The 27,009-nt window shown below is 37.7% G+C and overlaps 2 protein-coding genes and 1 long non-coding RNA gene across 4 annotated transcripts; 2 read left to right on the top strand and 1 right to left on the bottom strand.

Moving 5' to 3' along the window:
- The first annotated feature begins 619 nt into the window (after window positions 1-619).
- ATF5 (activating transcription factor 5) lies at window positions 620-3,924 on the top strand. The gene is made up of 3 exons (XM_026719199.2): window positions 620-764; window positions 2,028-2,318; window positions 2,862-3,924. The coding sequence occupies exons 2-3, from the start codon at window positions 2,129-2,131 to the stop codon at window positions 3,506-3,508; spliced, it is 837 nt and encodes a 278-aa protein (XP_026574984.1). The 5' UTR covers window positions 620-764; window positions 2,028-2,128; the 3' UTR covers window positions 3,509-3,924.
- Window positions 3,925-3,980: 56 nt separating this feature from the next.
- On the bottom strand, window positions 3,981-25,590 carry LIG1 (DNA ligase 1). Of its 2 annotated transcripts, XM_026719198.2 has the most exons (27): window positions 25,465-25,590; window positions 23,787-23,903; window positions 22,275-22,361; window positions 21,910-22,054; window positions 21,474-21,585; window positions 20,179-20,283; window positions 19,447-19,599; window positions 17,494-17,614; window positions 15,612-15,710; window positions 14,893-14,949; window positions 14,626-14,798; window positions 14,270-14,436; window positions 13,751-13,827; window positions 13,429-13,520; window positions 11,728-11,827; window positions 10,815-10,900; window positions 10,199-10,314; window positions 10,014-10,109; window positions 9,720-9,830; window positions 9,331-9,402; window positions 9,016-9,160; window positions 8,608-8,690; window positions 8,146-8,298; window positions 7,404-7,457; window positions 6,783-6,926; window positions 4,911-5,003; window positions 3,981-4,272 (listed from the first exon to the last, which is right to left on the bottom strand). In XM_026719198.2, the coding sequence occupies exons 2-27, from the start codon at window positions 23,801-23,803 to the stop codon at window positions 4,198-4,200; spliced, it is 2,733 nt and encodes a 910-aa protein (XP_026574983.1). In that variant the 5' UTR covers window positions 23,804-23,903; window positions 25,465-25,590; the 3' UTR covers window positions 3,981-4,197. The 2 variants fall into 2 exon arrangements, with proteins under 2 accessions (XP_026574983.1, XP_026574981.1); XM_026719196.2 differs by lacking the exons at window positions 23,787-23,903; window positions 25,465-25,590 and having other exon boundaries at window positions 22,275-22,559.
- Window positions 13,580-22,368, top strand: LOC148124221 (uncharacterized). Its single transcript, XR_015739969.1, has 3 exons — window positions 13,580-13,655; window positions 17,600-17,655; window positions 22,330-22,368. It is a non-coding gene; the product is annotated as an uncharacterized LOC148124221 (long non-coding RNA).
- Window positions 25,591-27,009: the final 1,419 nt, after the last annotated feature.

Raw genomic sequence — 27,009 nt, 5'->3', positions numbered from 1 at the left:
ACTTCACGTTACTTTGATTCTATGCCTCTGTTTATACAGCCAAGGTTTGTATTAGCTTTTTTGGCTGCTGCTGCACACTACTGGCTCATATAATTTGGTGGCTTCATTTATTCTCCGTGGGAACATAAACTCAGGAGTTTACAGTTTAAGACTTATTGCCTAACAGGCTTGCCTCTGCGCATGTTTTGAAATATACTGAATGTCCTACCCAAATAAATAAATACTATCAGGTTTCATGGACAAGAGGACTATCTTTCCAGCACAATAAGAACTATGTAAGCAAATAGTTTGGAAATCAATAATATCAAAGGCACAAGGTTATTTTTAAGCATGTACAAAGTGTATCCATTAAGGGCAATCTAACTTTTCATGACTCTGAATGTATCAGCTAAATGTTGACTGCAGGCACATTTTACAAAAAAAAAAAAAATCAATCACCACCTTAACTGGGTTGGGGGAAAAAAAATACTAAAAGAGCCTCCTTCCCCCTCCTCCGAAGCATGCGCATTAGTGAAAGCAGCATCGGGCAGGAAAGTGGCGGAAGGATACGCGACACAACTGCGATGAGGCTTGGTTGCTAGAGGGATATATATACGGAGGCTCCACCCCACTGTGACTCATTCTGCTCCTGTCACAAATTTAGGATTCGAGATTTAGAGCGCCGGTGAGGCACGCTAGATCGAGGACATGGCTTTCTAGAGCTGCGTGGATCTCGAAGGAAAACGTGCGTGTATTGCACGCTGCAACAGAATCGGCAACATGGAGTAAGTAATACGTTGGGATTACTCTCTTCCCATTCACCGGCCCACTCTAGGAAAATTTGGGGGGGATTCTCTTACGGTGGCAGGACTCTTGAAACCCAGGGATAGGGTGCGGGTGGGGATAACGGAAGGAAAAGTAGCGAAGCGGGGGCGACACGTTCAAGGATGCTGGGGTTTTCCAAATGTCTGAATAAATGCAGAGTAGAAGTGCTAGTTTTTCCTCTCTTCCCTACCCCCATCCGTTTCTTAGCATGCTAAAACCTGTTTGTCTACCCGCCTCTCTTTCCATCGGGGAGTACAGTAAGACATCCTGCTCTCTAGGGAAGGAAGCAGATGCGGCTTGCGTAACCCCACTGAGAAAAGCCGGCCGCCTCAGCGGAGCCTTTGTGTGACCGCAGCTCTGTCACTGCCTCTTCTTCCCCTGCATCCCGCAAACATGCGTGTCTGCACCTGCCCGCACTTGCCCTCGAACTTGGACCAAACTTCCACAAAACTTACTCTGGTTTGAGGATTATGGTTGGGTGGGGGGATTCCAGCTGTTAGCAAAAGAGGAATTTGTACTATGGTGCTTATAGTACTGGTGCAGGGAGCAAAGCTCATTGTCCCTATTGCATGCCTTGGTATTTTGAAGAGTCAAACCCTTAATTTTCATCAATCTGGCTAACATTGTAATTAGATACCTACTACGTGTAGTCCTTGACTTACAACTATTCAATTAGTGACTGTCCAAATTTACAATGGCACTGAAAAAAGTGACTTATGATTCTCACACTTGTGACCGCTGCAGCATCCCCAGTCATATGATCAAACTTCAACAACTGGTATATATTTATGATGGTTGCTGCGTCCTGGGGTCATGTGATTGCCATCTATGATCTTCCCAAATGACCTCTGACAAGAGAAGTCAGTGGGGAAAACCAGAGTTGCTTAATGGTCATGTGTTTCACTTAACTGGCAAAAAGGTCATAAAAGGGGTGCAAGTCTCTTAACAAGTGTTTGCTTAGCAACAGAAATTCTGGGACCAATTCTGGTTGTAAATCAAGGACTACCTGTATAGGATGTGGTCTCAGCCTAGTTATAGATCCGTTATTGGCCTGTCAGCAGAGGCCTGTTCTACAACTCTTTTCATAGAAGTTGATTTTACCACAGAACAAAATGCTAAGATTTCTAAGATTACAGGTAAAACAAATCCTGGTCTGTTCTACAAATAAATCTTGGCTAGTGATTTCGTTGAGAAAATAAGGTTCATTTCTTATCTCTTTCCAGGTCCCCTTTGGCCACCACCACCACCACCACCACTATCCTTGCCTGCAGGAGCAGAGCCACGTCTTGCCTGCTACGTGCAAATCCTGCACTGAACCTGAGTGATGACCAATACAGTGTCTCTGCTGGCAGCAGTGACCCTGGACCTGGACCTGGCCATGATCCCAGCTAGCACCATGTCCTACAGGCCGGAGCTGCTCAAGCACCGGCTGCCCCATGCCGGTCACAGTGAGCTGCTACCCGGACCTGTGGATCAGGGCTTTGCCCTCGGCATGGAGCGCCCAGTGCTAACAGGTGACCAGTTTGAGTGAGAATAGAATAAATCTTAGAATTTGAGTACATTTACATGTATGAGACGAAGAATATCAGCCTTAGGGGACATTAAGATTAATACTAGTTTGCTAGGCTGTTTTAATATAGTTGAGTGCTAATATTCTGACAGGCTCCTCATAGTGTTGGGATGATAGTAAAGAATTAAAGAGGAATCCATTTAGGATCTGAGGTCTAATCTGCATGGTGAGTAATCTTTTTGTTATTATCTAGGGAACATATAATTTTTTCCAGCACAAATTTGACAGTTAAGCAAGGAAAGAATAGGTCTTTTAACAGTCTTTCAATATTCTTTCCCTTAGCTTCCTTCCCATCATCACTTTGGTTTCTGTTTATAATTTGGTTGTTCCTCTACTAATTCAGATAACACATTTTTCTCAAAAATTCCATACATACTTTAACGAGATTTATTCTGGAACATGTCTGAAGACTCATGAAAACAAGTTTACTTTCTAGTTTGTCTTGTAAGTTGTGGCTTTGTCAGATTTTGATTTTGCTGCTCCATAGGCGATGGCTTCTCAGACTGGATGACGGAACGTACAGACCTGGCCACGCTCCTGAGTGTGTCAGGGGAGTCCTCGCCACTCTCACTGCCCTCTCCTCCTGCTCCGGACCTGGAGGCCATGGCCTCACTGCTCAAAAAAGAATTGGAGCAGATGGAGGATTATTTCTTGGAGGAAACTCTCTCACCTGATCAGGTAGCACCCAGCACCCCTCCCTCTGATGGGAATTTTCATTTTCCTTTTGGTGATGGCTTCCATTCACTGGACCACCACCACAGTACACCTGCACCCTTGCAAACCTTGGATTCAAGTTGCTTAGAATTGTTAGAGCTCTATGGTGGGGAAATGCCTGCTGAGCTCCCCCTGCAGGGCAATGAAATATGTGCCTCAGTTCAGCAGTCACTTGTGCTAACGCCTAAAGGGGATCGACGCCAGAAGAAGAGAGATCAGAACAAGACGGCAGCCCTGCGGTACCGTCAGCGTAAACGAGCTGAACATGAAGCATTGGGGGATGAGTGCCAGGCCTTGGAGGCACACAATCGTGAGCTGCGAGAGAAAGCAGAGTCTATTGAGAGAGAGATCCAGTACGTCAAGGACCTGCTCATTGAAGTGTACAAGGCACGCAGTCAGCGTTTGCGAACCGCCCTCTAAAGGCCCTCTACACTCACGAAAGGAAAAGATAGTATATAGATAGGCAAGAACAGAATAAGCATGTTAGACATTAAGTTTGGGAAATGTTGGCATTTAGTAGCCGGCATTACCTTTTGGGGTAGGAGATAATGAGTAATGCAAGACAGATGCAGTTTTAGAGATTAAGCAATGATGTAGGGAGAGTGAATTTAGTTTGAAAGAAATTGATACTGTTGTAGGGAAGAGCTAAGATTAGCCAGTTTGTGGCCACTATTACGATTATCAGGGAAGGCTGTATTGGGATGGTGTCCTTTCCCCCCTCCCCAGCTGGACAACAGTCCTGAAGATGTGTAATAGCATTTTTTTTGTATGTACTTTATAGAATTTAAGCTACCTGTACCTAACTATGCACTAATAAACACTTACTTTAAACACTTGCTCTGAGTCAAACTTATAGTTGTCCTAGGAAGATATCTCAAACCACACAAACATGTTTAAAAATATCAATGTTTATTTATATACTTTTGCCAACTTAAGTTTCATACCCGATCACAGAATATTTCATTCAGCTGGGAAACAAACTTAGAAATGAAAAGCTGTAACCGATATTGCCATTTTACTCTACTCCAAACTTAATACAAATCCGTTCCGTTCAGTGCTTATGACTTCTTGCAAAAAAAAACCCAACAACTTCAATTAGATAAGCTTTATTAATAGAAGTCATCATCTTTTTCCAGTGGCAGTTGATTTTGGATCTGCTGCTGGCGCTGATAAAGTTCAGCCACCTGTATTAAGAAAAGTGTGGCTGAGTATTTGTACATAAAAATTGTAGGATGGTCTCTTGTCCTAAACTTGTAGTTTGCTTACCTGCTTATCCAACATTACAGTTCTACTTTCAGTAAACTTCTACAACCTTGGTGACATTCTTTATTATACTAATACTTCTTACATACAAAAGCAATCTTTGCAATTCCCAAAATTTATCTGAGCAAGATAAATTCCTTTTCACCCATCCCCCTCCCCTCTGACCAGTGTTTCTTTGTAGCTATAAGAGCAGTCTGAAATGACCCTTTTCATGGGTCTAGGTCATGTTAGTATACATAAGGCATCTATTTTACCATGAACCCCACTCCAGGCCAGGCCAGGCCAATTCTTTCATTTAGACAATTGAGCAATGTAAGTAATCTGAAGCTCAATCCAAAAGGATCGAAATGTTGTCTATGCCCATACATGTCTCTTTTAGCACTTGTAGCAAAACGGTTTTATTAAAAAAAAGTAGCCCTAGGCTATAAAGATTGCTTAGTCTGTCTTCTTGTGATTACAGGTAATAATGTAAAGGACATGAATCCAATTTTGCATATACTGCAAATAATTCTTGACTGATTCATTTCCCCTTTATGTATAGATGTCTTGCCATCTTTACCTGAGCACTGCTAGTGGCCTCCTCTGGTTTCTTATCATCTCGGATGCGCAGGAATCTGGGAAAACGTAAGGAGATGCCCTTTTCTTCATCCACCTGCATGGAATAATAAATTATTCTTGAAGTTTCATAGAGGCTACTTTCTTAAGGGTTCCTTTGAAATAGTGTTTTTGGGGCAAATAAATGTTAATTGCTAGTTCCCAGTGATTTCTTTTGCTAGCAAAGATGACTTTCAATCTTAATTTTAATCCATCCACAAGACTAGCTTCTGGGGGCAACTTTGATATCTCTCTCTCTCTCTCTCACACACACACACACATCACACATCAGGGAAACATCGGAAGAGGACCACACATCAAAAATTGATTTCCAATTATCAACTCTGCAAGCATAGAAACCATTATTATGAACAATTGTTTATATTCTGAAGCAACTATATTCAAATAAAAAAAGCTTGTTAGGGCACTGGCTATAATAGTTAATATTTATTGTTTCAACTTTGCTTGCTAATCTGAGGAACAGACTATGAAAATGTTATAATATTCGATTTACATAAATTTGGCATGTGTAATAGCAGAGAAGTGAGATGGTTACATGAGATCAGAAATATACTCAAAGATCATTTTTAAGGCATGTATGGTCCTACTATATGATTTATTAGTGGAAAAAAGTCAGTACTACCAAAATGATTCTTCACTGGTTTCTGATACAATGATACCTGAAGTCTCATAGAAAGGCTTTGGGTTTATGAGTTGTGTGAAGGGCTTAGAATCCACCAGATCTCAGCAAATACTTGGACATGCCTCTAGCATTAATTAAGTTACATTAGGTTAAGAGTATATTCTAAATTTATTTCCCCATTGCAGGTGGTTCTTAATTAATGATCATGCATTCAGTGACCAAAGTTGTGATAGAGCTGAACAAGTGATACTTATGGCTTGTTACTGAAGTTCTGGCCATTGCAGCATTTCCAGTCATGTGATCCCAGCCTGCATGGTTGGTGCCGACTTGCAATTATGTTAGCAGTGGTGCTGCAATCACATGATCACCATTTGTGACCTTTGTTGGCTTCCTACAAGCAAAGTCAATAGGGAAGCTGGCAGAAGGTTGCAAATCGCAAATATGTATCTTTGCTTAATGAGGGTGTGGGATTTGCTTAATAATGGCTACCAGACAGTGCATTCCAGCCATTGCTAAGTGACATGTTCACATCATGTCACATTTTATGGTTGCACCAGTTAGTGCCCAATTCCCATCGTTAAACGTTATTTAGTAGTATTTTATATTTTTTATACCCAGCTATTGTGTTGCTGACACAGCATTTGGAAATACAGTATTTCAAGCTAAACATCAAAAACCTATGTAATTACTGTCATTTTAAACTTTAAAATTATCAAATAAAATTTAAACTTTTAAGATTACAGCCAGGTCACCCATAATACAATTCTGCATTTCCTTCCAGTATAAGTTACTGAACTGTATATTTAAATATGTGCATTACAAGTTAAATGTTTGGAGCTTATATACTTATATACAAAACTAAACTAAACTCTTCCAGTGACTAGGGCCTAATTAAAAAAAACTACAATGCTACATGCATGGCATAAAAATAAAATCCTTATCTTTATTAAACAGTAACATATTTCTAATTTTAAAATGTCGTTTTAACAGCTGAAGATGTAGCTTTACAAATTTGCCTAAGAAAATGCTGAAAATGTGTTGAAATTGCTACAGAATGCGAAACTAATACTGCCAGAAATGTGATCTCAAAATATTTCCTAGTGACAGCCTATTAACAGTTTATTCATTATTTGTGGTAAGTACAAATTACATGTAGTCCTTGCTATACACACATGGATCCCTTCCATCACTTACCAAACCTGATGCTGCTCTATGGATGGGAGAAATGGATAAATCAGCACACTTCACTTCCCAAACATGCTGGGCTTCCAACCAGTGATCAGGTTCAGCTGTTCCACCCCAACGATAGTATGGTCGTGGCTGTGGAATCACGTAATCCTGTAATGCAGAGACTAGGGTGAGTACTAAGAATATACGATTCCCTTAAAAATTGGAAACATTCTACTTCATATATAAAATGTACTTTTTGACACTTTTGAAAGCATTTAGAACTTGAAATAAAGCCCAAATCCTCTGAATATCTTGTCCGATCGGCCATTTCCAGCTCAAAATGGGCTATTTCGAATTCAGTACTGAGCTTTGTTTTGCAGATCACTATCAACAACTATTATTTATGCATTAGAGACTTTCGGAGGAATTAGTGCACCAGCAATATTGCATAATACTATTCTGAATTCAGTGGATAGGTTGGTCACCTTAGGCATGTAAATCAGAGAAGAAATCGAAAGTATGCCCCATCAGATCCAAGGAGTCTGCTTTTTCCTCTTTAGTTCTTCTTAAGGACTTAAATATTAAAACACGGAGGAATAGAAAATATCAGGAAAGCATATTCAAATGAATAAAAAAAATTCCTACCTTGAGTGAGTTATGGAGTTTCTCTAAGTCCTCATCTGAGAATCCAGTGCCAATCTGAGAAGGAATAAAGGATACTGACAATTAGATACAAGTAACTAAAGGGACAAGGAGACACGGTATGGAAAATATAAAAGCTACCAATTTTATACATCAATTATTTACTTTGTATTTCCTTTGTATTATTGGTAGTTTTTTCCTTCTTTATCCTGGTAAAATTGGTAGTAAGATAAACTGTCATTATGACAATCTCATTTTATAGATTCTAATTAATAGGCAAGGTCATTTTGGTCTAGTGGTTAAAAACAGGCTAGAAACTAGGACACTATGCATTCTAATCTCGCCTTAGCCACAAAGCCACCTGAGTAATTTTGACACTTGCTTAGCCCTAGAAAAGAAGGTAACAGCAAATCACTTTTCAAAAACATACAATTGTAGGCTTGGAAGGATCTTGGAACTCTTCCATTATAGTTCTGCAGGAATTTTCAGCTTACCCTGGACAAATGGCTGTTTAATTTTTTTCTTGACAATCTCTAGTGACTGAGCAAGGAAGACTGTTGCCAAGAAAACTGCCAAGACTTGTCCATGTGGTTTCTAAGAGTCAAGACTGACTCAAACATGCACACAATCGTCTTCCCTCCACCACAGTTAAAGACAGGGCACTTGATGCTATTCAATACCAAAAATTTATAACCTGTAAATCGATTATCAAAATGTCCTAAATGTGGTAGTATAAACATCTTACCTTGCAAATGCTCTGGAACTCTTCACTTTCCTCATCGTAACATGCTAGAAGAAAACCTCCATATGTGCCTGCCCGTTTGCCCTTGCCCAAATAGGCTCCAATCACTGCCAGGTCAAGGGTGTCCCCAACACCTTCCAGATAATCTTTTTTAAGCTGGTATAGGAAACATAATTCATAAGGAGTGAGGGTCTGAAGCAATATTTAGGCAGATTTTTCCGGTACTGGAAGAAATATGTCAAGTAGGAAAGAATAATCTGGAATACAACCTTTATTATTTGCATTCCTTATCCCTGACCATTCTGGGTTCTTTTATTCAAACTGAGAAACAAGTAAAATGGCAAATAAAATACCACCCAACCTTGAACAATACTATAGCCTGGGCAATTTGAGGAGAGGGGCCAATTCTGCCACAAGCAACTGTAGCATATGGTATTTAGAGCTGATCAAGCATTTAGTTCTTACCTTCAGCCAGTTGTGTGACCTCTTTGCAATTTCATATGTGGCATCCACTTCCAGTGTTTTTACCATTAAGCCTTCACATGAGTCTGAGGAGGGCAAACCATTTTATTATCTTCTACAGCATGTTATTATTCAGTTTTACTATTTAAAGGCTTAAAAGTGAAATAAAGAAATGATTCACTTTTTATTCTCACAGTTGTACTGATGCTGTTATCCATCTCTGAAGATGGATGGTTCAAAAATGTAAAAAATAAATAAATTCAAAACAAATTAATCCCCTGAGGTACAAAGTTAAGTAAGACAGTGAACCTCGTTCTTCTAAATGCTAAGACTCTGCAATATTGGCTTTCATTTGATGCTCAACTGAAGGTATTTTAAAAAATACTGAAATGTGTATCAGCTACACAATACCTTTGATAGAGCGTTCCAAGAATTCTGCTATCTCATCAACATTACTAGTATCCATGGAAGTGGCAAAAAGGAATTGGCCTTCAACTTCAGTGAAAGAATTATGCAGTAAGGTCCGGCGCTGAGACAGAGGCTTCTGGACTAAAGACTAAAATACAGAAATACACATTTAAAAAGAAGGCACAAAGCAAGGACCTTCAAAAGAGTAAAGAAAAAAAAGAGGTAACTACAAAAAACAATTGAGGATGCAGAAAGAATAAGAAGATTACTAAAAGTATCAAGCATTCATTTTTAGGGGAAAAAACTTGTTATACTTACTATTCCATTAAGGTAGAGCATGTCAAATGCATATATACAAACTTGAACTCTGATTTCTGCAGCATCCACATCCTAGAGAACAATGACACCATAAAGGGAAAGGGAAGCTAGATATTTATATTACAGAATATTAATTAAAACATTTCTGGCTTAATTTTATTTGCACGACTTTTACATACCCTCAACTAATATTTGCTAGAAGAAAAATATTTCTTTCCTATATGAGGTGTTTTATTTTCAAAAATTAGAACTTCCAACATACAGTGTCTTTCACCTCTCTTCCCCGCATCCACCAAAAAGTAATATTTCACTTGTTATGATATGCCCTAAAGAAAGGACTGTAGCAGGCACTGATTAACACATTCTAGAGTCATCCAGCCATGTTTTACCTTGCGCTTGCGGGTGGTCAATACTTGGAATGGAAGGATCTGTTTTGAAACAGGGTCCCAGGCCACTGCCTCTGCATCCAAAATGCATGATTCCACAGTGCTGTTTTTCACCTGCACAAGAATATAAGTTTAACTCAACTGAATTTTTGCATGCTGCAAATTCTCAATCCAGTCTCATCCTTTAAAGCATTCCTCTTGCAGGAGCCCCACTGACTACTGAAATTGCTCTTGTGCCAGCAAAATCATCTCCATTTTGCTTCCTTGTTGTTCTGAAATTTCTAACAGCAATTGCACCTTGGGAACACGAGTGACAATATCAGGGTACTTTGTTGTGTTGTTCTCTTGGTTTCGGCTATAAATATGTACTTCTCCATTCTCTAGAATGTGGATCTGTATGGAAAAAAAAAGAATTAATGAACTACAAATGGAAAGGAGGAGAATAGGAGCTTCTCTTCTTTATTCACACCAAACATTGTTACCTGTGCCCGCTCCCCATCATATTTGTATTCACAAGTGAAGGCTGCTTCTTCAAAGCGTTTTAATACCTCCCCAATTCCTTTGGTTGGATGAGCCAGCATGGGCTTCAGGGGAATACCTGTTGGAGAAAATACTCAAAGCTGGAATTTTCAGTAACTTTTTTAACATCTGACTCAATGCATAGTAAGATCCAAGAGGACAGGTAAAAGTTAGCAGACACAAAGATTATAGAGAAGAAATTGATTACAAGTATATTGCAGAACAGGAGTGTCAAACTGGATTTCTCTGAGAGCCAGATCAACATTTTAGTTGTCCTCTGCAGGTGGACGGGGATGGGACAGATACTTCCTGCAGCACCCTACCGGATAAAACGGCCCAGGGGGACCTCGTGTACCCCCCCATGTATCCCATTTTTGGCCTGGATGGCCACCTGCAGCATCCTGCTGGCCAAAGCGGAGCCAGAGGGCAATGTGTTTTTGAAAAACTAAAGCAAACAAGCTGCAATGTATATATACATTTCAAAGCATATAAAATTTGAGAGAAAGTGTTAGTTCTGTTTAAGTGATAGATTTCCAGTTTATCAAGTGCTTCTCTACAATTGAGATAGTTTAAAAATACCTGGCGTGATCTTGCAGTACTGTGGCAAGCTCTCCACACCATGTTCCAAAAGGACAGGTACTATTATGTTATAATTTGGTAGTTCGCTGAAAAGAAAGAAATTTAAATGACAAAGATCTGTGACTAGAGCTTGGCTAGCTAAATGATATAAAGTCCCAATCCAAAGTTTTTAGTGATTATTTTATTGTTCACAGTTCTAGGTTGTTAATTCAGAAGTGATTCAGCTAATACTTCCTTAATATTCTGTAAGGTTCTATCAGTCCCCCGTGTCCCCCCCCCCCGGCACTTTCCTGCCTTTTTCAAAAGTTCTAGAAAGCTTAGAGAACATAAGCGATAAAAAAAAGGGGGGGGGGAATCTGACAGTATTCCAGTTATGTTAGGCATAAGCAACTGAATCCACACATGAAAAATTCATTTATTATGTTCTACTTATAGTAGTGCAAGAATCTCCCAGAGTGCTAGCCTTCACTTGGGAACAAACAGCCAAGGTTCCATGGAATTTAGGAGGGGTTAAGCTTAAGTCTCTTGTGGCTGGATAGGATACAAGGCTAGTTCTACAGTTGGTCACTCCTCTTGCCTGTCAGGGTGTTTCCTAGCAATTATACAATAAAAACAAAGACGAAGGAAAATTTATGCGTAAGTACATATGGACTGAATTCGCCTGAAAACTACTTAGGAAGGGGAATAGGTGAATAAGTGTAAGAAAGTGAAAGCATAATTGCTCAGGTTTCCTTTTTATCCATTCACAAAAGGCTTCTTTTACCAGTGGAAAAACAAGAGTGACATGATTGAAGCCAGATACACTTAGAAGCATTTATTGCTGTCTGGGACTTTAGCTATTACAATTTATGAAAACTGAAAGCTACGGGCAATGAAAAGACATTATGACTAATTTATTAATACAAATATTCACCAGAAGGCCTGCTTAACAATCAAGGCCCTTTCATCCAGCCATGCTTTGCGTGCATCTGCAGATTTGCCCTTTGCAGCATCCAAAACATCTGGGGGAAATTCTAGAAAGGGAAGAATATATGCATAGTGACTAACTTACATATTAACGATTGGAATCCTTTAGTCAGAACGGCATTTTTTGTGTAAAAATACAAAATATCTCATTGGGACTGACCATTACTTCAAAGTAATGCAATAGAGACTGGGAACTCCGTTGCTAAATGGAATGGTTATTACACACGACTGCTGACTTACGATGTCAATTCTGTTTGAGGTCTTTAAATGAATCACCGCAGGTCATTAAGCACAACATCATGTGACTATGACTTACTGCCAATTTCCTCACTGACTTTGCCTGTCAGTAGTTAGCTGTGAATATTACAAATAGCAATCACATGATTGAACGATGCTGCAACTATTGTAAATGTCTGCTGGTTGCACCTGAATTGTAACCATGTAATTAAGGGATGCTGCAAAGCTGTAACTTTGAGGACCGGTCATGAATCTTTATTTATAGCACTGTCATAAATTCAAATGGTCAGTGAATGGTTGGTAAGTGAGGAATACTTATATATTAAATGGCATGGACTTTTAGAAATAAGGGTTCTATCTGAAATTTTAAAAAGAGACTGAATATGCTCTCCATGCCCCTAAAATCATGTTGCACGTACTCCTACATTTTTTTAATAATTGTATTTTTTGTTCTCTGACTCAAATCTTCAAATTCTGATTTAGCAATAATAAAAATAGCTTATGCCTTTTAATTAATTCTGACTCATTACAGAATACAAACTTTCTGACCTATGGATGACCCCAACTTCCTACATGGTTTTATATATATTCAATTCTTTTGCACAAGAATAATGGTCGCCAACCAGTGGGGGGGGGGGGGCGGGAATCACTGGTGGTCTGCGAGAAAACGTTTTGGTGGTCTGCAGAGAAATATCACCCCCAAAGCAACCCCCAAAGCAATTAATCCAGGCTGCACAGGAACACAAGCCTGAGCCACCTACATGGCCCATTGGAACACAAGGCTTCCATTGCTTACATTGAGAACAACATGAGGTAGTGATGGGAGGGGGGAAAGGGCGGAGGGGGAAAACTTGCCCCACATGCCCCACACCTGGCCTGGCACCAGGCTGCTTCTTTCTTCTGCTTTTGGCTGCATGCAAGAAAAACAGCAAAAGTCTTTCTTTCTCTCTCCCAAACTCCGCCAGAAATGAGTCTTTGGAACCTTGCAAGGCATCCTGCTCCAAGAGGCTGCATCGGTGCAACAAGTCTCACAAAGTCTCTGCTCATTTCTGGCAGAGTTTGGGGGAGAGAAAGAAAGACTTCTGCTGCTTTCCTTGTATGAAGCTAAAAGTCTCTCTCTTTCTCTCTCCCCCTGAGAATGGAGTTGGAGCTGGTATCCTGAGATCCCAAATAAAGAAAGATTAATCGGTAGGAAAACGGGGTGGAGAATTTTCCTGCAGACTTTTTTGGGGATTTTCCCAGTGTCTCTGGTCCACGGGATTTAAAATTATGAGTCTGGTGGTCCCTGAGGTCCAAAAGATTGGTGACAGCACTAGAATGCTAATCAGGTATCCCCATGTATTGGTCAGAACTCCATAAATTTCCCTTTATCCAGCATTAGTGGTATTTCATGTTTGCAAACCAAACTCACTTTGTCCTGGGGGAGTGAGTGATACTGCCTGGGCAAGAGCTGAGAGGACAGACTGCTCTGCTAACCCAATCCGTAACTTTCCTTCTAGTGACCTGCAATGCACAAAGAACTTTATTACAATGCTGAAGATGTTGATGGCTGAAGGAGAACTTTATAGATACGTAGCTTTATGTTTGTTGGAATTAAGGACACTGAGAAATAGAATGCTAAGGGTTTGCCACAAACTAGTAAGTAAAGTAGAAGAAATAACTATTGTAATAGTGTTTAGGAAATCACTGAAGATAATGCAAACTAAATATCAGGGCATATCAGTTGCACTTACCGAGCCACATAACGAGCCTCTGAATGACGACACGCAACAAACAAAGATTTAATAATGTCAATTTTCTTGTTCATAGACTGAGGAAAAAGAAATGGAAATAAGTTTTGAGATGTATAGGGGGTGGAAGAAAAGGAGGAAGGATAGCTAGGCATAGTAATTTTAGAAAATCTCATTCCACATAATGATAGCAACCTCACAAAAGAGGATCTTCCTATACATACATGACGAGTCAGGACACTTCAGAAAATAGTTTTACAATCACCCCACTTTACTGACAAATAGATAAGGATTGAAAATAGATTACTCTGGATGATGCTTTCAGAAACACTATCTTCCTCCAAGCCAGTGTTCTATTAGACTGTTTTTTCAGAAATGATAACATCAAATATTTGTGCCAGACAAACATTAAAATTAATATCATATATTACATTTAACTAACTGATCCCTTGCCATATCACTTAATAAATCAACACAGCAGGCTGTTTCAAAATTGTTAATATCTTCTCACTCATTACTTACAGAACTTCCTGCCATGTGACCAATTGCTTGCAGTTTGCCAAAAACAGCAGCAGCACCAAGTTTGGGTGGAGCAAACACTGTTCCTTGTGTGGTGCGACTGTTTTCAGCAACTATACCTAGATCTCCCTTCTCTGCTGCCTCTGCCTTGATTTGGTCCAATTGCCGACCTAGAGAGAAGACAAGACCATATAGTCATGATTCTGAGTCACTATCTTATTATTAATTCTATTATCCTTCATCTTTTCAGATAAGAACCAAAACGTTCAACTTTATTAGAACAGCATATTGTTTTGTTTTATTGGCAGCTATTGCCTAATGTTACTTCTCCGAGGAAGATTATAATTGGACAGACTCACCTGTGGCCTGGGCCAAAGCTTTCATGAGGATGGTTTTGCCAATGCCTAATTCTAGGCCTTCATATGCTGGACCTAACCGATTGAGACAGAGGTAGACACAGGGGAGCAAGTCTTGTGGAGATAGGACAATCAGAGAACGAAAGAGATTGCTTAGGGTCTCTATAATTTTCAATCTATAAAGAGAGAGAGATTGTATTATTTTTGAGGACAAGATTGAATTCTACAACTATCCTTACTTATTCTGTAATTTGTAGCAAGTCATCTTACCGGGCAGATTCTTCCTCAATATATTCAAAAGTACGAGCAACAGCCATGTATGGTATCCTGTCAAAAGAATTAGGATAACAGCAATATTTAAAACTATGAAACTAAAATGCATCATCCAGAAGGAGTAAACAAAGTGAACCTTCTCTTTGCATATATTTATATCCCCTGAATTTGCTAAAAAGAAAAAACAGCAATCAGTGAAAAAGAATGCTAAAATCTTAAAAAGAACCTCCTCTCTCTCAAAAATCAATACTAAATTTCATTTATTTTATTCAATTGGACTTGCATATTGTGATAAGCTATGATTTTTTAAAAATATTATGACTGTTAAATAAGGCACCATTGGGTGGGTTCACATATATGCTAAGCTATAACAATTAATAATGCAGATCAAAATAACTAACTAGTGTTTTAGAAAAAAATAGTAGCTCGATTATAATAGCTTGACTGTAAACAAAAGGTAGTTTATATTAAAGAAGTGTTAGATGATAACTATGACTGGAAGATAAGACACAACTCTTCTTCCCAGGTCTTAAATACCAATTCTTTGTTTAGGACATGAGATAGTTAATACAGTAATTTAACATTCAATAATGAAGTTTATAATGAGACTGACTGACATGAAAACAGATAGGAAATGTGGTGCTTGAATAATAAGAGATAAATTTTTAAAAGAAGCAATGTTTTGTAGCATAAAATGTAACCTCAGTGGCACACACTTTTGGCCAGGGCCCCAGCAAGCATCATGAACAGGATGATAACTGCTCTTTGTGGGGTTGTACTCTGCAGGCTCAAGTGTAAGAGATGGCTTGAGAAAACTGTAAAAGCAGGGGAAGAAGGAAGAAATACATAGTATGTAGTTATCCTGCACAAAATGACTAATTCACATTTTTTAAAGATTTAAACCATGGTGGCGCAGTGGTCAGAATACAATATTGCAGGCTACCTCTGCTTCTACCAGGAGATTCTGATTGGCTGAAAGTTGACTCAGCCTTCCATCCTTCTGAGGTTGGTAAAATGAGGATCCAGATTGTTGGGGGCAATATACTGACATATATAAACTGCTCAGAGTGCTGTAAAGCATTAAGAGCAGTATATAAGTTTAAGTGCTATTGGTATTTCTAAGTCTGGCATCAGATTATGCAAAAGTATCCAAGTCTTTTGTAGCAAATCGGACATCGATAAAAGGTGTCATGTGAAAGAAGTAACTTCTGCATAAATTTTCATACTTTCTTGAGTCCTGGAGAATCATTGCAACTTTTCACAAATTGGTATTAAGGCTAATTTAAATAGGAGTTAAATGTTTTCAAATGAAATACATTTTATACAATCAGATCAGTAAACATGCTAACCTTGCCACTGACATGAAAAGATAATGATTACAGTAAGACATCTCCACATCAGTAAAATCAGGCAGAAAAAAATGTTTTAAATACGCATAACAATCATGTATACAACCTTTTCTCTGCTTATCATCAAGAACTGGAAACAACACAATAAAAATAACACTGGAAAATTTAGAACGGAAACCTTGGAGACTGAACTGCATTTTAATTTTTTTCTTTACATGATATAAAAGAATGTATAGATGCCTGATGCTGGGCTGCAAAACTTGCTACATAATATTTTATATTATGTAAAGGAGAAAATAAAAATGCAGTTCAGTCTTCAAGGTTTCCGTTCTAAACTTTCCAGTGTTATTTTTATTGTGTTGTCTACATTCTTATTTTGCAGCAAGTTACTCAGTTCAGTTCTAGTCTTATTTTCATTTTATATTCTTCTACACTAGAAATTGAGTGTGTGCAATTTAAAGTCTCTTTATTTGACTATTTAGATGCATGTTTCTCCACTATAGATATTCCCCTCCACACATGGAGGTTGTCAACTGAAGGCAAGGCTAGTATGCTCTTCCCTATTTGCTTTGAAAAATTTAAAACTTCTACCTCTTTCCTGTGTTTCTGTCACTTTGCACCATCCAATATTCAAGAGCATCTGCATCTATTACTGTATTCTTAGAAAATGTAAAATAATGTAATTCCCTCATACTCTATTCACAGGTATCTGGACAATAAATATTATTGTTTCAGGTAAATGTTGTATAATTAGAATGACTCAGTGCTCTATCTTTAGCTGGAATACAGAATCCAGTGAAACTAGAGCATTCTTGGGAATCTAAACAAAACACAAATAATCAGGTTATATGAGAATGAAAACTGCTTGGAGCAAAAACTTCACAAGTTTTATTTCCATACTTTTTGATCAGTTTGTTAGGAGCTACCATTCCCTAAGCAATAAAAACAGTCGAAAAGATCTTTAGATAAATACTGTAATTGTATTTATAAATAATAAATATATGTTTATCATTTTCATAGTACTTATTTATAAATAAGATATGTTATACTTTGTTCCCTGTTTGTGACATTAACACTCACATTGGTTTTCCGTGAAATAACTTTCTGATTTAGTAAGAATTGTTAAATACTTTCTGGACAAAAGGCATAAAGTACTATGATCTTCTGCTTACTACATGACCTTATCCTTTGGAATACTGATGTAGTATTAAAATAAATATGAGATAGAAAAAACCCACCAATCACTTACTTTTCAGCCATATTTTTAGATTCATCATTACTAACTTTATTAAGACACTTTGGTATTGGCATGTTTTCTGATACTACAGATGCTTGCTTCTTTTCTATTTTCACAGAACTTTTCTTGGGAGCTGAAAGTGAAAACATAACACAAAGACACTCCAAACTACAGGTAGTCCTTGACTTAAGACCATTGATTTACCAACTATCTGAAGTTATGAGTGTTTAAAAGTGACCTGCAACCAATCCTCACATTTACAACTTTTGCAGTCTCCTGTGATAATGTAATTGCCACCTGCAATTTTCCCAGTCAGCTTTCAACAAGCAAAGTCAATGGAAACACTATCTGGGAAGGTTGCAAGCAGTAAAGTGATGTCTTGCTTAATGACTGCAGCAAGAAAGGTCATACATTAGATATAGTCATGTGATGCCACACTTAATGACTACACTGCTTAATGATAACTTTTCTGGTCCCTACCATGGTTCTTAAGTCAGGTCAAAGCCATTATCAGCCAAAATAGTAATCTCCCTGCTAAAATTATCAAAAGAGCCAAGAATTATGATAATCTCACTTATCTGGAATGCTGGCTTGTGGGCATATTTTCTCTTTACAGGTAGTCCTTGACTTATGACTATTCAATTAACAATGGTTTGATGTTATGATGGCCTGAGAAGAAGTGAATTAAATCTGCTATGTGATCACAATTCACGTGCTTGGCAAGTGGCTTCCATTTATGGTGGCTGAAGCTTCTTATGGTCATGTGATCATCATTTGCAACTTTCCCAGCTGGCTTCAAATTTCATTGTATTTTGAATGCAATGACAATAGAGGTATTCTATTCTATTCAACAAGAAAATTTAATTGGGGTAACTGCATTTACTCTTCATGTGATTCACTTAATGATAATTTGCTTAAAGTCAACAGTGATTCACATAAGTACAGTAAAAATCAGATCGAGTCACATGATGATGTACTTACCAACCACATCGCTTTTGGTAGCAACAGAAATTCATGTCCCAATTGTGGTTGTAAGTCAAGGACTATCTATATTGTATGTTGTAGAATATTAGAAATAATCCTCATTTCTATAAAGCATTGGTTAATATTGAATATATCACTAAATGTCTATTGAGATTCTCAGTCATCCAAGTTATAGTTGCCCCAAAGATGCTTTTTCAAGAAGCAACTGGACTTTCTGGTTTTTCTTTGAAGACATTTCGCTTCTCATCCATGAAGCTTCTTTAACTCTGATAAGCGAAATGTTTTCAAAGAAAAAAACAGAAAGTCCAGTTGCCTCTTGAAAAAGCATCTTTGGGACAATACCAAATAATTTTTTTCAAAGTATCCCTTTCCATTTCTTCAATATAATTTTTGAGGTGTGACTAGGATTACACAGAGTATTCTAAGTGCAGTAACATTATAGTTTGTTTAAAAATCATTATCATATAGCGCTTTTTTGCAATTTCTTTACTAATTATCACCAATGGAGATTGTTTTCTTCTCATAGTAACTGAATACAATAATAATATTCAGCTATCAGCCCATTTATAATATCAGGCTCAAAGTTGACTCAGTCTTCCATCCTTCTGAGATGTGCCAAATGAGGACCCAAATTGTTGGTGGCAATATGCTAACTCTAAACCTCTTAGAGAGGGCTGTAAAGCACTGTAAAACGGTATATAAGTCTAAGTGCTATTGCTGTCTTTCCTCATCAGTCATCACTAGTTCAGACCCCTAGAGGAAGCATATGACAGTACATTTTCTCTTAATAGGGCACTTTGATTATATTACACACCTTTTCTTATAAACAAGTATTTTCTCCTTCTGCACCCTTAAGTTAAAAAAAAAAGATAGGTTTATGGAGTTTTGTAAACAAAAACTTCCCAAATACAGTAATTGATAACATTGGCTATTTCATTGGACTTACTCCTACGCAGAAATGGTGGTACATTTCAAACTTACCAAAGAAACTAGAAATGGACTTGCTGGATGGCTTAGAGGAATCTGGGATTTTTTCCTTTGCATTTTTGTCTGTTTTATGCTCCACCAATGTTGCATTCTCACTTTTAACTTCTTCCACTTCCACGGGTTTCTCATTGGTTTTATCTTCAGAATCTGTTTATGAAGTAGAAACCAAATGTCCAACATTACCTGTAGAAAATTCAACTAAGTTTTAAAGCCTAACCCACTTCAACTCAAGTTTGCTTTGAGTTGTTTTTTGATGCCTATTTTTGATACCCAAGATAGTTGCAAACTGCTTCTGTGAAACAAATATTTAGAGAACAATGTTTTGAACTTGAAAAAAATCTGAAAACAGGACAAATTCATGTAAGCATTGACAAACACGACTGGACTCTACAGTATATTGTCTTTTATGAAAAAATATGTTGCAACTAAAACTGTGGATCTAATTTAGAATATATAAAAAGGCATGTAGTTTTAGTGACTGAGTCGAACATAAGCTTATTCTCTAACTGTGCAAAGTATATTATTACAGAAATAATTCAGACAAACTTTACTCCTAAAAACAAACAAACAAAAATAGGAAAAAAAGCTGCATCCAATATTTTAGACCAGCTTTCCTACTGAGTTGTCTAATAGCCAGACTTTTATTCAAGATGATTCAATGACATTCCCTTTTGATTCTCTCATATTAACCACTCTCTTCTAAAAACCAGACAATAAGGTGCTCACCACCACCATCAAGGTCTTCCTTCCATCTTTTACTACTGCGATTTTCATGGGAATAATCGCTGTTGTCATCTTCTTCTGGTTTACGTTTAGAGAGCTGCTTGCGGGCTAAAGGTAGAAATAAATTTCATTTGCAATTAAACTGTCACTACTTTTCCCAACAGTTAAAAACCTTTTGCTGCCCTTAAAGCAAATAAGATATCATAGAGACTTGATATGCTGTATTTAGTTCCTATCAAAAGTCCTGCCTATATAGTTTCTTGACCAAAAAGCTGTCTTAACTTAAGCAAAAAATATTTACAAAAGTGGTAAGATACAGATAAAAAAATAGTTCAATTTTAAAAGATGTCTACAGAATGCCACACAAAACCTCATTATTCTAAATGGAGAGCATGAATTTCCTCTGCTTTTCTGATCTTCCTCAAAACTCAATGCAAATGTTTTTAAGTAGCAAAAATGGGGAGTTGGAAGAAGCAGGGAATTAGGCTTCAATTGAGAGCTTTTGAAAACCTAGGAAGGCAACATTATCCTAATTTATTTAAAGATTATTTGAAGTACTTAAGGAAATAGTGCCTGATGCTGCTGCTAGTACAGGGTGAGGTGGGGACAGGATGGGTGTGGGGGAGTACAATTAATATTCAAAAGACAATGACAACTTTCCACATTTCTAAAAATTCAAAGAACATTGCTCCATTATTCTTAGTAGATTAATTGCTGATTGAAGACTGGGATTTGGGCAATTTCCATGAATTAATGCATGTATGATTGTTTTCATAGGCAACCAAATTGTTGATCTGATTCTATATAGTATAGATATGTTAGAATATTTTCAAGAAGCTGAAATTTTAATCTGCTTTCTTATGGCAGAACTATCACAACGAAGCTGGTGAGGCTGAGTAGCACTGCTTGCTGACATTTCTAATACACCAAACATGATGAAATGAGGGGACTATAATAAATGTCAGGCATTAAAACTAACACTCTATCAAAATCAAATTGAGCTAAACTGCTTTGATGGGGTCAGCAATTAAGGTTCCATTCTCATCCAGCTTTCTGAAACTTAAATGGATGAACTTCTGCTTCCTAAATTCCTCAACAACATGGAAAGTTGTGGAAAGCTATCTAAAATTAGAACTACTCTCTAAGTTCAAGACTTCCTAATTCTATTAGGACTGCATAATAGTCTTTTAAATAACAATGTTAGAATTAAAGTACCTGCAAAGCAAAGATATCGACGTGGTGTAGCAGTTTCTGTACACAAACTTTTTTAAGTTGGATGTTCAAGAGGGTGCACTTACCAGTTTTGCGCCTTGGGATACTGACAGATGTGGCTGAATTGGAGGTAGTTGGGCTAGTACTTGGAGAGATGCTCTCTTCAGAGATCTTTTGCTCAGGAACACAGTCAGGGCTCTAAAAAGGGAGAATTATTAAGTGACAAAATATAGAAATAATAACGAAAGATAATCATAATCTTGAACATTACAATAAAAGAGGGACAAACCAATGTTCATTGTAATTTTTATGTTAGTCTGATAAGAGCAACCTAGCTTGAAATATGTGCTACAGTTTAAATTAAATGAGAAACCCCTACTCCCAACAACTCTGGCAATCACAAGTAAAAACATGTATTTAAAATAAAATCTGTATTCTTAAAAGATGAAAGCAGAAAATCTTCATTAAGAGTTTTCCATTATTAATCTCTCAAAGATTAAGCTGTTATAGGAACAGACTTACCAACTTGTTGTCATCTGCTTGTGCATCTTTTCTATCTAATTCCACAGAATCTTCTCCATCATCACTCTTAAGGACCTTAGGAGCTTTTTTTGATGCAGAGTTCACTGCGAAGTCTTCACAGAGTTCTGAACCATTTACTAATTTCCTGAGAACCAAGCATTTAGCTATAATTACTGAACTACTAAATATCCTGTTTATTAATTTTATATATTGGTTAAGTCAGTTATAGACAGATACAGATTTTTAGCAGCAAGGTCTGCATTCAAAATTAGCATTCTTTGAAGATTTGGCAAAGAATCACTGTAAGAATGTCTAAGATGATGAACAGACTTTGCAGTACAAGTACATATCTCAAAGTAACTCACTTTTGTGAAATAAGCACATCTTCCAAGTGGTTGTCTTCTGTTTTTTCTTTTTCAGACTTTACTCGTGCCAGAGGCTGGAAGAATGATCTGTTCAGACATAAATAAACATGGTTATACATATTCTTCCCCATTCTCAGGGCTACAGAGTGCATAATAATTTTTATAAGAGAGAATGATACCATAGTTTCTGGCAGCTTTCCAGTTCAAAAATCCATCTTTCATAATAAGCAAGTACACAGAAAGCTTAAGACAGATAATGGAAAAGTACACCTAAATAAAAGGGCAGATAAATATATAATAGTAATAGCAAATGTTACCTCTACAAAGAAGCTGAAGAAATGATGAACCACTGTAGCAGCTGTAAGAAGGTCATACAAACTAACTAAAAAAATGGCATGACAAAATGGCAACAATAGTGCACTGGAATATCTGCAAGAAACCATTTGCCTGCAAGCAAGAACTTTTGGGCCACAAGGCAAAGTAATAGAAAATAAGGAAGTTAAAGTGCTCTGGGACTTTAGAATTCAAACAAACATCTGCCACATAATTAATTGTCAATAAGAAAGACAAAAAAGTTTGAATAGTGGATGTTGTAGTACATGGAGACACCAGAATAGAAGAGAAAGAACTGGAGAAAATCCCAAAATACAAAGACCTGCAAACAGATGTAGAATGGCTGTGGCAAAAGAAAACAAAAATAAAATGGATAGAAACAACATTAGGAGTGTGTTTAATCCCAAACAATTGGAGCCCCACTTGAACACCACCAACTCTTACAAAACCAATTGTAAATGCAGTTTTATATAGAAGAGCTTGCATTCTGTAATGACACCTTTAACATTAAAGATCTGCCTATCCCAGGTCCTTGGGAAGACTTTTGATAGGTGGATAAAAATGCCAAATCCAGTCTTAAAACCTGACTGACCAACCATAATATTTTTTTAAAAATCATTGATTAAAAAAAACACCTTTGGAAACATTGGTATGTTTGTCTTTGCCCAAACTCTAATGAAGAAGAAAGGGTGCCATTATTTTGGTATTGTTCCCGCTCATGGTGAGTACAGAATTCAACTAATTTCTCCCAAAGTAAGTTGTGGTCTTCAAAACACACAAAAAATACTATATCTATATTTATTTTTTAAAAGATGATATACTTTTCTATGCCTGAAAACTTATGTTTGTTGTTTTATTTTGGTTTCCTTATTGTAAGCCACTGGATGGCACTGCTTGAGTTTATGGCCACATAAACTGTATAAACAAAGAAGTGTTGCTTAAAAATGTATTATTTTAGAGTATCACTATATTTGTTAAGTATTGTAATTGCTGATAAGTTCATTTTATATACTTCAATTGTTAGCATTTTAAAAAAATGGTAATGCTGTTCAGTCCAGAAAAATCATTTCATAGTTAGACAATTCACCTTGTTTCATATGTCTGTCTTTGACATCAGAAATGAAATATTTCAACTTACTATACACCTTATTTGCTTATAGATGTCATGCTGTCACATACCTTATGTTGCTCTGCATTGTAAGAGATCTGGATTTTTTTTTCTTAGTTCATCAATTCACAAAATAGCATAAACAAATTCATGGATTATCATATGGATTATATTCTATTTTCTTACAGCTGCAAGAAAGTAAGAGATGATTGAATTTGAACTGTGTAAAAATGTAACCTTTGGAATTCCATCAAGATGTAGTGATGGCCACAAAGATGGATGGCTTTAAAAGAAGGTTGAATAAATTCATGAAATGTGTGTTTATCAAGTTTTTGGAAGACTTGATGCTTCCTTTGCCTCCCTATACCAATTTCAAAAGAAAAATAATGTCATCTCTCTCCCTCTCCTGCTTTACCTCAAAAAACCCCTTTAACCAAGAAGCCCCTCTTGGTTAATGTGAAAAAAAAGAATAATGGTGTAATAAGGACCTTAGCTTGATTCAGCAGGGATGTTCTTTGGTTCTACTTTTAAAAGCATAGCATGACTTTTCTGGATTGATTTTAAATCAAATCTCAGATAATTTCTTAAAGTATAATTCTAGGTCCCCCAAGGAGTCTACAAAATGAAACTTTTTTATGTCTATATTGAAAAATAACACAATGTTATATCGAATTGTGAAAAGGAGTAGTGGCAGTGAATGCATCAATTTTAATGTTCAACATGGTAAAAATGTATAAATATAACCCATATATAGAAAACCTATTTGACATCCTTCATAATTATTCAAAGCTTTTTTTCTGCATCAAACTATTTATAACATTTGCAGTACTAGCAGTTAAAAGTTAACAGGCTTTCTCCATTCTTCTATTCCATATTAATATTTACACAAACTTGCAAGTATGTGTCTGCAGGACACATATTTGCAAAAAGGGTCACTATACTTTCTCATTCATTTAACACACATTTGGAAATATATATATACAAGAGCAAGGGAAGAAATAAAATCCCACAGATCATACAACAAAGAGCTAAGTCTGAAAACGCCTTTTCAATGTTTTGCAATGCAGCTTCTCCTTTTAATTCATCTTCATAATATACATTTCTTATGAGTAGTTTATGTCGATTTTTCTTTATTTTAAAAAATGTCACACATCATATCCTCCCCATAAAATTTACCACAATAACTTACACCAGGGAATACAAATAGAATAACAGCGTAAAAAGAATCTCTGGGGACTAATATTTCTTTTTGAGAGGAATGGATAGCTCTTTCTATTATTTAGCTTGCCTCCATTTCTCCCCCTCTTGCTGTTCCCTGCCAAATTTGACACTCTGGTGAAGGGCAAGGCCTGATCATAGGGGCAAATAAATACGTTACAAAACACACTTCACGGGGCATCAAAAGGCAATCTAAATAGGTGAGACCGACAGAAAAACTGCCACCTGTCCAGCAGCCACTATAGAGAAAGAGCAGCTAATACATATAGCAATACTCGAAAGTCTCGCTTGTATATAGAGAAAAAAGCGGGGAAGTGCTATCCACAAGGACAGTTCATAGGGGAGTGTTCCCGCCATTTTCTTCCTCGCGATTTTTAGAAAGGAATCTCCCTCATCTCGTTCTATCCTGGACGCACAAATTATTCCCGCCAAAAGTATCCCCCACCTTCGCCCGGCCGTGCAAAAGCTCCTTCTGCAGCCCCGCAGCGGGGACAAGCTTGCGCGGGCGCGCAAAAAGTAAAAAAGAATTACCTGCCTCAGCTTCAATGGCTCTCCCTCACCTAGCAACATCCCGCCCATTTTCTTTTTCGCGCGAAAACAGAAGCGGGCTATCGGCGGAAAAAAAAACACAAGCCAGCGACCGAACCCTGACGTCATAAATCCTCGACGCCTTGATAAAAACTCCGTATATAATGTCCCCCGTTTTCTTTCGTCATTTCCCCCCACCAAAACCTGTTGGAAAAGAATGGTTGTTTGAAAATGTCTCGCTCATTTCTGTTTATTGGGAGTTTGAAGAACTTCTGTGATTGCATCCAGAAAAAGAAGGGCATGTTTGGGAGGCAGATGAGGAGAAGGAACTGGTGTTGGAAAGCCTGATAGAAGTAGTTGGCTCTCATCCTTGGAAGTTCACAAAGCTTTGCCCTTTCTCGTCTCTTTCAGTACTGCTGTACGATGGTGGAGACTTATTTATTTAGCGAATGGCATACAATGACAGAAAAATCTACAAATGCTAGTGTTGAAAGAAATATCCTTCTAGGTCCAGTTCAGAGTGGGGAAAAAGGCAGTGAAAACATAGAGGCTGTTTGGAAGATTTAATATTAGGGCCACGTGGCCTGGAGCTCCAGAGTGAAAAGGAAGTATGATCACATGCTTCAAGCTGAAGGAAGAGATCAAAAGGCTGAGGTGCTGAGAGTGCCTGGGTTTTATACCCTCTGTTAGGATTTGAATTTGAGCTTGTATTCTGATTGGTTTGTCAGACACCCAGGGGCAGCTTTGTAGGCTGTCCTGAGTTCCAGGCTTGGCTGAGCATTGCTGCATGATTATGCCCTTAAAAGGGCTTTTGGCAATTACTATAGCTTTACCTGCAGATCTTTGTTATGTAAAGTATTCTGGCTCAGGCCTTAATGGCCCACCCATTAATGAAGGTGGGGGTGAGCTACTTCTGAGGTGAGTTTTTGTTTCTGAGTTTCTACTTTTTTTAGAGGAAATATTCTGCCTTTTTAATATTTCCTACATTATTTCAATTTTCTAGGAGAGGGGTGGGTGCTAACTGCCTACACTAGACACGATGCAATCCTGACAGCCTAAATTGCTGGATCAGTGTGTTAGTTGCTTGCGTGCCTAATCCTTGGTACATCTCAGGGGCAGGGATGGGATTCAAAAATTTTAACAACTGGTTCTGTGGGCGTGGATTAGTTGGTGGGCATGACTTGGTGTTCATGTGACTGGTGGGCGTGGCCTGGTGGTCATGTTATTGGCTGAGTGTGGCCAACTCAATATCACTCACATCGAGGCACGCATCTCCTCGCCTGGCCTTTCATGACTGTGGGATGCTGCAACAGTCGTAAGTGTGAGAAATGGTTATAAGTCACTTTTTTCAGTGCCATTGTAACTTTGAATGGTCACTCCACACAAGCAAAATACCAGCAAAGGAGGAGGGGAAAACTCCAGAAGTCTAGTCCTACTAAGAATGTAATAAGGGTTAACGGAGAGGCAGTTTCTGTAAGCAACACCAGAATGTTTCCCTCCTGCCTTCCTTACAGGATTAGTAATTTCATGTAACAACCAGTTCTCTGA

The sequence above is a fragment of the Pseudonaja textilis genome, chromosome Z, assembly GCF_049901715.1.
Source record: "Pseudonaja textilis isolate UNSWEBS1 chromosome Z, rPseTex1.2, whole genome shotgun sequence".
NCBI lineage: Eukaryota > Metazoa > Chordata > Lepidosauria > Squamata > Elapidae > Pseudonaja > Pseudonaja textilis.
Note: the sequence above shows the minus strand (reverse complement) of the source record. Positions and strands in the feature narration are given on the sequence as shown.

Excerpts from the sequence above, each read along its gene's own strand:
- LIG1 (XM_026719196.2), bottom strand. The coding sequence starts at position 22,456 with ATGGTATCATTCTCTCTTATAAAAATTATTATGCACTCTGTAGCCCTG. Across the intron at positions 14,437-14,625 it reads AGCTTTGGCCCAGGCCACAG|GTCGGCAATTGGACCAAATC; the intron begins GTGAGTCTGTCC and ends TCTTCTCTCTAG. Across the intron at positions 10,315-10,814 it reads GTACTGCAAGATCACGCCAG|GTATTCCCCTGAAGCCCATG; the intron begins GTATTTTTAAAC and ends TTTCTCCAACAG.
- ATF5 (XM_026719199.2), top strand. The coding sequence starts at position 2,129 with ATGACCAATACAGTGTCTCTGCTGGCAGCAGTGACCCTGGACCTGGAC. Across the intron at positions 2,319-2,861 it reads GGAGCGCCCAGTGCTAACAG|GCGATGGCTTCTCAGACTGG; the intron begins GTGACCAGTTTG and ends GCTGCTCCATAG.